This window comes from Eriocheir sinensis, chromosome 38 (genome assembly GCF_024679095.1).
Source record: "Eriocheir sinensis breed Jianghai 21 chromosome 38, ASM2467909v1, whole genome shotgun sequence".
NCBI classification, from domain to species: Eukaryota; Metazoa; Arthropoda; class Malacostraca; order Decapoda; family Varunidae; genus Eriocheir; species Eriocheir sinensis.
In genome coordinates, this window is record NC_066546.1 from 3,253,033 (window position 1) to 3,263,567 (window position 10,535).

The 10,535-nt window shown below is 41.8% G+C and overlaps 1 protein-coding gene across 3 annotated transcripts in view; it reads right to left on the reverse strand.

Annotated features, from left to right (window-relative positions):
* The window catches only part of LOC127008549 (probable ubiquitin carboxyl-terminal hydrolase MINDY-4), a 74,055-nt gene that overhangs the window by 22,740 nt on the left and 40,780 nt on the right, over positions 1-10,535 (reverse strand). Inside the window, exon 1 of one of the 3 annotated variants that reach the window (XM_050880722.1) lies at positions 9,725-10,000. The exons of the other annotated variants lie outside the window; for them this stretch is intronic. Within the exon in view, the coding sequence (XP_050736679.1) occupies positions 9,725-9,821 (97 nt within the window). The 5' untranslated portion in view covers positions 9,822-10,000. Of the gene's footprint in view, positions 1-9,724; positions 10,001-10,535 lie in introns of those variants that run through there. 3 annotated transcript variants of the gene reach the window in all.

Consider the following 10,535-nt stretch of genomic DNA (forward strand, 5'->3'; position numbering starts at 1 on the left):
CTAAAGAAACACTCATTAGCACCCAACTGACCCTTCTTTGACCTTTATAAATAGTTGATGAGAGAACCGAAAGTGTCTTATAATACCGACTTAAAGGCAAAGGGACAGATAATGCGCCATCTATTTTCTTCGTGATGGCTAAAAGGGGTCGATTCTCGGATTTTGAGAGAAAGATCACTGTGGCCTTGAGAATAGGAAGGAATGCAAACAATGTCCCTAAAATGAGAGCATATACTCTTTGCAACGAAGAATAAGAGGAAAATGAATGCAGCGTGTGAATGCGGAATGCAATATAATTTTGACCAAGTGGTATTACCGTGAATTGTGAATACAGGAAAATGTAAAGTCTGCCCTATAATACATGCCGAACTCAATTTGGTTGGTGTTACTGAGGAAAGGCAGTTCTGAATGCGGAATGTGGTATGATTACACATGAGTAGATTTGAATTTGGGGGACACTCTATAGCAGCGCGTGGCCTCGGCGCTCATCTTCGTCTCATTCGTCTCAAAAGAAAGTTTGTAAATGTAGAATGTAATGTATATTGTTTGTGCCTTCTGCTACGGTGAATTTTAAAAGGAAATGAAAATATGAGGTTAGTGAATGCCTATGATGTATTGTATCTGAGCAGCATCATGTGGACTGTGACTATACAAAGAAAAGTGTAAAATTTTCCCAGTAAAATTATAACAAATTCCTTTTTCTATGAGGAGAGGACGTACATGCAAAGTGCGTGAATGTGGATTGTTACGTATAGCGCTAGTGTGGATATCTAAGAGAGCTGTGAACATAAAAAGCGAAATGTGTTGCTTCATATGCAGAGAAACTATCTATGTACGTAAATTGAGGAACAACTCTACTCAACATGAATGTAATGTGACAAATTACGTAAAAGTCGGGTGACGGTGTGGTAACGCTGTACTGTGGCCTCAGATAAGTGTAATGATATATGGATTCTACGGTACCTTTCTGCAACACACACACACACACACACACACACACACACACAACAACAACAAAACAAAACAAACAGCTTTCCAGAGACAACTAAATTACCGAGGCACCAGACGCACCACAAACAAGCTGGTGAAACAAAGGGGAGAAGGGAACTGTCGGGGATGAATGATGAAGCATTAAGTTGAGGGGAGGGGCAGACAATGAGGAGGGTGCGATAATGGTGCTGGAGAGAAGGGAATTAGAAAGCAGGATCGATGAGTAGTAGGGTGAGTATGTGTGTGTGTGTGTGTGTGTGTGTGTGTGTGTGTGTGTGTGTGTAAAGGAGAGTTCACCGCTGATGTTTCACCTTTCGTTCCTTCCTCTTTTCTTCCCTCTACTCCCTTCCATCCAAACTATTTTAGCTGCTGTTTTAGTTGTTGCTGTTTACCGCAACTAATAAATGCAATACGATCCATCATCTTTAATATCATCCTACTGAGTTTGGTAATGGTCAGCTTGCGCGATATTTACTTTTGCGATTTATTGAGTTTTATTGCATTTTCTTTGCTTTTTATATTCATGACAAGTACCTACCTGAATTATAACAGGATACAAATTTGCATTCTTTTTTAAATGTATGAAGAAAACGTCAAACTGATGAAATAAAATTAGCTTCCACATACCAAATTGTGATTTTTTCTGATAAACTCCATTAAACTTTCGACATGTAGGACATAAAAATCATTAGTCGTCGACTTCTTTAGCACAAGAGAAAACTGATTCCGTAAAAAGAACCATTTACTTGTTGCAAGCTTATATATAAGTTTACTTCTGTTCAGGAAAGATAAAGTTTAAGTTGGAAGCATGCGGTATAGCTCCGCGTGTCCTTGGTGCTAATCTCCGTTGCATTCGCCCTTGAGCCTGATGTGGGCAAGAACCCATTACCCCGGAACGCAGGGCAGCCGGCAGGTGTGACATCCAGGTTGCCACAATATACCTTCCCAGATTTTCCCAGGCTACCAGTTTATCGACCAACCCAAAAGGGAAGATGAACAGCTGCTGCCATGGGTGAGCTGCACGACGACTGCCCTGGCCAAGATTCGAACCCGGTCCACATGATTCATACTTAGGCATGCTAACCATTTCACAACGGAGGCATTCGTGAAAGACAACCACTTATGTTATACTAATATATATTTGTAGTACCTGATCCGCCTGAAGGGGAAGCCTCCCAGACTCACTCTGTGAGTGGGATACCTCTTTGGCCGACTGGCTAAGGAGTGGCTTTCCCATCTTTTACGGTCGCGGGGACTATTCCCCGGCGCCAGTAAACCCCTTTCCGGGTCTAGATTAGTTTTTCGTGCGTTTTGTGACACGCAGAGTTCGTGTGGAGCTATAATGAAGAGGATTTCGGGCAATACAAGTGGTGGCAATGCGGTGGGTATCCTCTCCTCTCCGAAGAGTTTATAGAAACCGGGACTTCAATGACATACACACACACATAAATTAATCTAGATAGGGAATTGGAGCCGTGCAGTACCTGACCCGCTTGAGAGGAAAGCCTCCCAAACTCACTCTGCGAGTGGGGTGCGTCTTTGGTCGATTGGTTACAGACTGCTTTTCTATCTTGCCGGCAGCGGGTTCGATACCCGGCGCCGGTACCTTTCCGGGTCTGAATTAATTCCTCGTGTGTTTCTTGACACACAGAGTTCGTGTGAAAGTATAGTGAAGAAGATTTTGGGCAATACATATTAACTAATTATTTCGTATTCTATTAATTAATCTTATTGATTATAGTCTTATGTATTCGTTTTTAGTTTGACTGGTGCTTTTTTTTTCAAAAGGAGGCAGACCACAGGGAGACATAAAGAAGGTCGTATTAAGCTGATCCCTCAAACAGAAGTTCCAAAAGACAGGAGGAGTCTCGAAAGACTGAGCATAATGTGTTGGAAGTGTGCCTTGATGTAAGTGTTGAAGTCGTAAATGAAAAACTGGGTGCATACGATATAACTGCGCGTGGCTGGAGTGCTCATCTCCGTCGCATTGGCGCTTTGAGCCTATGGTGGGAGGAACCCATTACCCAGGGACACGTGCCAATGTGAAGTCTGGAATTGCCACAGATTTCCTCAGATATCCATTTATCGACCAGCCCGAAAAGGAGAACGAACAGCTGGGGGAGCTACACGCCAAATGCCTGGGGTGGGATTCGAATGCGGGCTCGCCGGCTCGTAGCTGGACCACTGCTCCACGGAGGTGCAAGTCGTGGGGAAAGAGAAAAAATAGACAAAGGAAGGCTGTACCAGAGTTTACCAGCTACAGATTTGAAAAATAAAGGTTCTGGTTAACTCTTGCATAAGGAATCTGGACATAGTGGTGAGCTACCGTAATATAAAAAAAAGTCATGTAAAGCATAGCAACGGGATGAGTTGATACATGCAGTAACCAAGTTCAGATGAGCAGATAGCATGAAATATCGATAAAAGATAGAAAGATAAGCACCATTGAGGCCGAATTTAAGAAATATAACATAGTCAGGAGAGGAGCTGATAAGGTGAACAACCTGTGGGTGAAGAAACCCTACACATGAGCTGCACACTCCAAAAAGAGGAGAACAAGGAATTTATATGTAGATAACATGAAAGGAGGGGACAAATGGAGGAGGTGATACAAATGTTGTGGTATATAGTAAAAGAAGCAAGTTTGCTGATGACAAAAAAAAAATATATATATATATATATATATATATATTAATCAGTTCAGACGCTAAGGTACTTCAGGAGTAAGTGAACGACTAAACAATGGATGGTGAAGTTTAACATCGACAAATGCGCCGTTATGAGTGTGGGGAAAAATAAACCCTTAAGTAATTACGTATTACATAACACAACTCTTGACACTTCCAGCTGCGAATGGAATGTTGGCGTGCGTGTGAGCCCTGACCTTCGACCCACGTCATCACAATATTACCACCAGAAACCGTGCCAATACTCTTCATGAAGCCAAAACAGCCTGAGCGAGGAAGGTATCCTGAAAATAGTTGGGCCTCACCTAGATTATGTTCATCAACTTTGATACCTGTATTAGAGAAATTATATATATTCCCTAAAGGCAGTACAAAGAAGGACCAATTAAATATTCCAAAGACTAAGACACACCGAACAGGGACAATAACTATAACTATTGGGGAGCATAGGCCCGGGGAAGCGTCGCTTCACTCACTCGCTGCCACTTGGCTGGGCCGACCATCAGGCCCCACCTGGAAGAAGCCTTGGGCCGACCATCAGGCCCCACCGGGAAGATGCCTACCGGCGCAATAGGCAAAAACGTAAAAAAAAAAAAAAAAAAAAAAAAAACTCCCAACGGTCTTCCAGAGCAAGGTCTTATCCATCTCAAATCCCGGACCGATCGACTTGCCACAGGAATGAGTTACGTGGGCGTCCCCTCGGTCTCTTCCATTCAGGGTTTTCGGGTACAAAAATAACCCTGTGAGCAGGAACGACGTCCGGGAGGCGTGCCACGTGCCCATCCAAGCGGAGATGGCGTTCACGAACTAAGCTGGTAACAGACCTCTATTCAGCTTCACGGAGTAATCGCTGGACCGAAACAAAGTCATTCCAGCGATACATCGACACGATTGTCACTGTTCAGTGTCCATGTCTCAAAGCCATAGAGTAAAACATGGAGCACAAGCGACTTAAGGGGAGGATCTGGCACCCTATTTTATAAAAAATCATCTAAAAAATATCGAATATAAGTTAAACGCTCTGGCATGACCGCCTATGCACAAGCTATCAAGTGGCAGCCTTACTTTTTTCCTCCGCGAATATAAATGTCCCACCGAGTCTGAATTTGAATGCCTAATAAGTGGGCGTAGCGAGCCAGTCCTAGTGCAAGTGGCAGGAATCGTTTTGGTATGCTATTTTCGATTGCTATGATAAAATAATCACATACCAATGTATTCTTGTGCATCTGGCAACCTCTCGCCGCCCCACCACCTGCCACCAGAAGATCCTTCACAACCACCACAACCACCAAACTAATCGTTCCATTCAAAAGTACGGTTGAAATGCATGAAGGTTAAGTATGCAGGATACTTTAAAGTGAAATTTGCCACCCAAGCAAGTGACAGTGATAGAATGCAATTTTAGCCATGACGTGTCATCTACTTACAAGCATGTTCGGAACAAATATCAATATAGAAAAGGGTTAAAGCGAAGAAAGCGAAGAACTACCACTCCAACCAATGGCAAAAAGAGAAAAAAAGTAGATGACCCTGCAAGCAATGAGTATAAACCAGGCAAGTTATGAGGATCAAACCTGGCAAGATCGAATGACTCGGCACGTCACGATACCCTCGCCCTAGAGCGATTAAAACCTTTGAAAGGGGAACTAGGAGTCACATCATTAGATAAATGCCGTGATATGTGATCATTGAACCCGAAGGAATCATACGATAACAGGTCACGGACATTATAATCGTATTTGATTGCGCTATGACACGAACATGGAAAAACAACCTTTAATCACCGTTTCTTAAAACTAGGGTCACTAATTCATAAAATGCATCTCCTCCTCAGGTTTATTTTTCGTGGTTGTCAAAAAAAACTTCGTGTTAAGAACTAGACGTTATAGAACAAAGTTAGTAGCAAAATATGCCAAAAAAATTCGTGTTAAGAACTAGACGTTATAGAACAAAGTTAGTAGAAAAATATGCCAAAAAAATTCGTGTTAAGAACTAGACGTTATAGAACAAAGTTAGTAGAAAAGTATGCCAAAAAAATTCGTGTTAAGAACCAGACGTTATAGAACAAAGTTAGTAGAAAAGTATGCCAAAAAAATTCGTGTTAAGAACTAGACGTTATAGGACAAAGTTAGTAAAAAAATATGCCAATATCATTTTATTTTTGCATAATACAGTGCAATTAGTGAAAGTGCGGACTGCTAATATTCTTGATATTTTTCTGCGGCTAAATGAAAAGATTTCAACAATTTATTTACTAATTTTGTTAGGAAAGTTATAAAGGATTTTGTGTGTGACAGGCAGAGACCTAAGAGGTCGACTGAAGGTTTTTGGTGCAGCACCAAAAACCTCCAGTCGACCTTTTCGATCGTGCGGCGGACGGAGACACTTGACGATCGCAAGCATTATTATGCGCATTATTATTATCGTTAGTTCGTAAAGTCAGTGTGACTGGGGTCTTAAGCTAGTCGCACTGACTTTACGACCTGCTAACGACCACCCGCGACCTCAAAATGCTGCGATTCGCACCCACCGCTTCCCAACCACATGCATAGGTTGCAGAGTAGTCGTGCGACCGAACGGCCACTGGCGGTCGCTTAGTGTCCGTCTAGTGGATGGCCGGACGGCGACCATGGTAAGATTCACACCTTGACCTCACACCTGGAGTCAGGCCAAGGCGCCCCGCCATACCCCGACCGGTGACCAACAGGCAAGGACCAGTACGCGTCCTGTCACAATGAGGACGGCGACCTCCCTTAACGACCTGTTGCTGACGTGCTTTACACTGTCATACATCAGGAGAATTTTCCGTTCATACGTTATTATCAGTTGTTACAGTAATATTATCATCCAGTTATATTACACATTTCTCATTTTTATTCTTGTAAATTATTTGTGAAAAAATAATTACTTATAAAAGTAATGAAAGTATTCTGTTCTTCACTGAAGCAAAAGACGGATTTTTGTGACCCCTCCCCCCCATGTGCCACTGACATGCAAAAAATGCTCCAAGCAATCTTGGTTTAACCTGTATGCCAGTATGTATGTTACATTTTGTTCGTTCTAAAGCATTTCTATCAACCTGGGCAGAGCAGATGAAATTACCAATCTTTTTTTAATTGAATAAAAGCCATTACTTCCACAGACTATAATGGTTTTTGCTGTATACCTCATGTCCTGCAGTACTTTATTTTCGTTAGGCAGAGGTGATCCATACACATCTGGCCGTGTGCTTGACCTGTGGAGCAGGTTGAATCGGGACGGAGCTTGGACGGGCTGAGGGGCGTAGGACGTTACTGCTCAGGAATGTACCTCATTTTCGGTCAAGGGTGGTTTAACCAACCATCGGTCGCCGCACAACTCGCCGTGTAGTGGAAGGCCGGACGTCGACCACAGCCAATGACAGGTGCAAAGTGGACGGCGAACATCAGCGACCTCCTACAACCTGACGGCAACCAGACGGCGTCCGCTTGCCATCCGATTGCCGTTCACCAGTTAACCGTCACCTGTCGGCCACCGGTGGCAGTCCGCTTGCCGTCCAGACGCAGTCCATTCAGCCACCGGACGGTAACCTTTTTACGACCGGCAGAGACCTGAGAGGTCGGAGACACATGACGATCGCACGCACGACCAAGTGAGAGTCGCAGGAGGTGGTGAGTAGATCGTTAAGTCAGTGTGACTGGGCCTTTAGGCAGAGGTGATCTATACGCATTTAGCCATGTGCTTGACCTGTGGAGCAGGTTGAATCGGGCACAACTCGCCGTGTGGTGGAAGGCCGGACGTCGACCACGGTCAATGACAGATGCAAAGTGGACGAGGAACATCAGCGACACCCTACTACCTGACGGCAACCAGATGGCGTCCGCTTGCCATCCGGTCGCCGTTCACCAGTTAATGGTCCTACGTGGCCACCGGTGATAGTCCGCTTGCAGTTCAGACGCAATCCATTCGGTCACCGGACGGCAACCTTTTTACGACCGGCAGAGACTGGAGAGGTCGGCTGGAAGTTTTTGGTGCAGCACCAAAAAACTACAGCCTACCTTTTCGGTCGTGCTGCGGACAGAGACACATGACGATAGCACGCATGACCATGTGCGACTTCCCGCGACCAGAAGGTCGCGGAAGGTCGACATTAGGTCGTAAAGTCAGTGTGACTGGGGCCTTTGGCCAATCGGTGATGACTACTAATTGTCAACATGTAGCCGAGGGAGGGCCGCGAACCTGGGCCCTCCTGGAAACCGCGGCCACTCGCTGACCACTGCCACCATCTCCCCATAAATATTGGAGATGACTTCAAGGTAAGCTATTATGAACACTTATGGAAAAAGTGGCATGAATAATGATAAACATGACTGCTATAACGTTTTCAAATGAATATATGTTGTTCATAACCATATTGTATATCTTACTTTAATTATAATACAACAAAACAAAGCACTACTACTACTTCTAAAATAATAGTCATAGCAACAGCAACAATAACAATAATAAAAATGTTAATGAAAGATATTAAAACAAAACAAGAAATAGTAAACTGTACTACAAGTATAACTACTACTGCTAATACCAAAATTATAATAATAATAACAATGATAATAATAATAATAATAATAATAATAATAATAATAATAATAATAATAATAATAATAATAATAATAATAATAATAATAATAATAATAATAATAATAATAATAATAATAATAATAAGAAGAAGAAGAAGAAGAAGAAGAAGAAGAAGAAGAAAAAAAAGAGAGATGAGCAATAATAATATACATAATACCATTAACAACAATACTCATAACAATATTCATGGCATATACAGGAACAATATACATGAACATATTCTTAACAACTAGCACAATAAGAAATGGTCACTGCAGTAAAAAGCCAAACAGCACATCTGCAACAAAGGGAAATGAAGCAGCGGGGAGAAGAGAAGGAAGCAGAAGGCTTGATACCAGATCGCATGAAAGTATAGAAGAAGCATAAAGACCCGAATTAATAGTAAATACAAAAATATAATCCTGGAGCCCCACGAACCCTCCCATTTAAAGATTCATTAGCGCACAGCACGAAACAAAAGAAGGCCTGATCCCACAAATTACAGGCATCGTTAGCGGCCGAGGGGAAAATATGAGAAAAAAAAATCTTAATAATACCATGCAGCCTTACGGGGAGACTGCTTGGGAGAAGGAGAATAAAAAGAAAAACATAAACAAAAAGAAGAAGAAGAAGAAGAAAAAGAAAAAGAAAAAGAAGAAGAAGAAGAAGAAGAAGAAGAAGAAGAAGAAGAAGAAGAAAAATGGGGGGGGGACAGAAGAGGGGGAAGGGGAGGTAAAGAAAAAGGAAGAGGAGGAGGAGGAGGAGGAGGAGGAGGAGGAGGAGGAGGAGGAGGCGAAGGCGGAGGCGAAGAAGGAGAAGGAAGAGGAGGAGGGGAAAAGGGCATCAATTACCTTTCATAATGTCAGTCGTTCTCCCAAAACAGCGATCACGGTGGGCAAGGAAAGAAGGATAGAAGGAAGGAAGGGAGGGAAAGGAGGGAGAGAAGGAGGAAGTAAAGAAAGAAGGAAAAGAAGGAGGGAGGGAGAGGGAAGGTGAGGGGAGGTGCGTCTATAATGTTAGGAGAGCTCTGAAATATGACTCTTGTGCATGCTAACTTCTCCTTCAGATCAGCATCGCCTCCTCCTCCTCCTCCTCCTCCTCCTCCTCATACACTTCGTCCTCCCCTCTTTCTCCTTCTTATTTCCATGCACAATAGATTTTTTTGAAGTTTGTAGTTATACCTACTCAAAACTAAGTTAATTAAACGAGGGAAGAATCGAAACATAACCTTTCATATACATTTTAGCAACAAAAAGTCTAACGTTAACAAAACAACCCAAAAATAATGCAAACCGACAAAGAAAGGGGTCCAGAAATGTCATTTCATAATTATCTTACCATTTTTACCTTATCACAGTAGTTATATAACAAAATAATAATGCTTCAGTCAAAAGAATCAACTATTGCATGACCATGAACGGCGCTCCTTCCGTTCGTCCACCACTCACCGAGCAGCCTCTGTCGAGGACGAGGGCGGCGCCTGATTGGTTTGAGGGGCGTCTTGTCCCTTCCCATTGGCCGCCGGCGAGCCACGTACGTGATCATTGCTACAGGGGCTAGTAGCAGTAGCAGTAGCAACAGCAGCAGTAGTAGTAGTTGTAGAAGAAATATTGTTTGTGTTGGCAACTTTAGGTGGTATCCATGTTATGTCTTTGTTTGTCTCATTTTGATGGGAGATCAGTTTAGTCACTTTGGATTAATTTCGTGCTTCGTCCAAGTGATGTGTCTCCTTTATATATAGGATTTAAAGAGGTGAGTGGGTATGTATTTTTTTTCTAATTAGGATTATGCATTACTTGATATTTGATTTTGTAATAAAAAGAACAAAATCTTCTCATCACCCTAAGGCGAAACATATTATATATATATATATATATATATATATATATATATATATATATATATATATATATATATATATATATATATATATATATATATATATATATATATATATATATATATATATATATATATATATATATATATATATATATTTCACTTTATTCGGTAAATTTTGCTATTTTTAACATAATAGTGGCTATGAAAAAAGCATTCTATTGTAGTTTTATACGTAATTTTCTTTCTTGTGCGTTGACTTTAGACGCCTGATGTGCACGGTGCAGGCACAATATTTGCAAGAAACAAAATCTTCAAGTAAATATTAATATTCCTCGAGTAAAAAAAAAAAAGATAATAAACGGTACATGAACGTTGTTGTAGGAAATGCCGATATTTATATCATAAATTATGATCTGC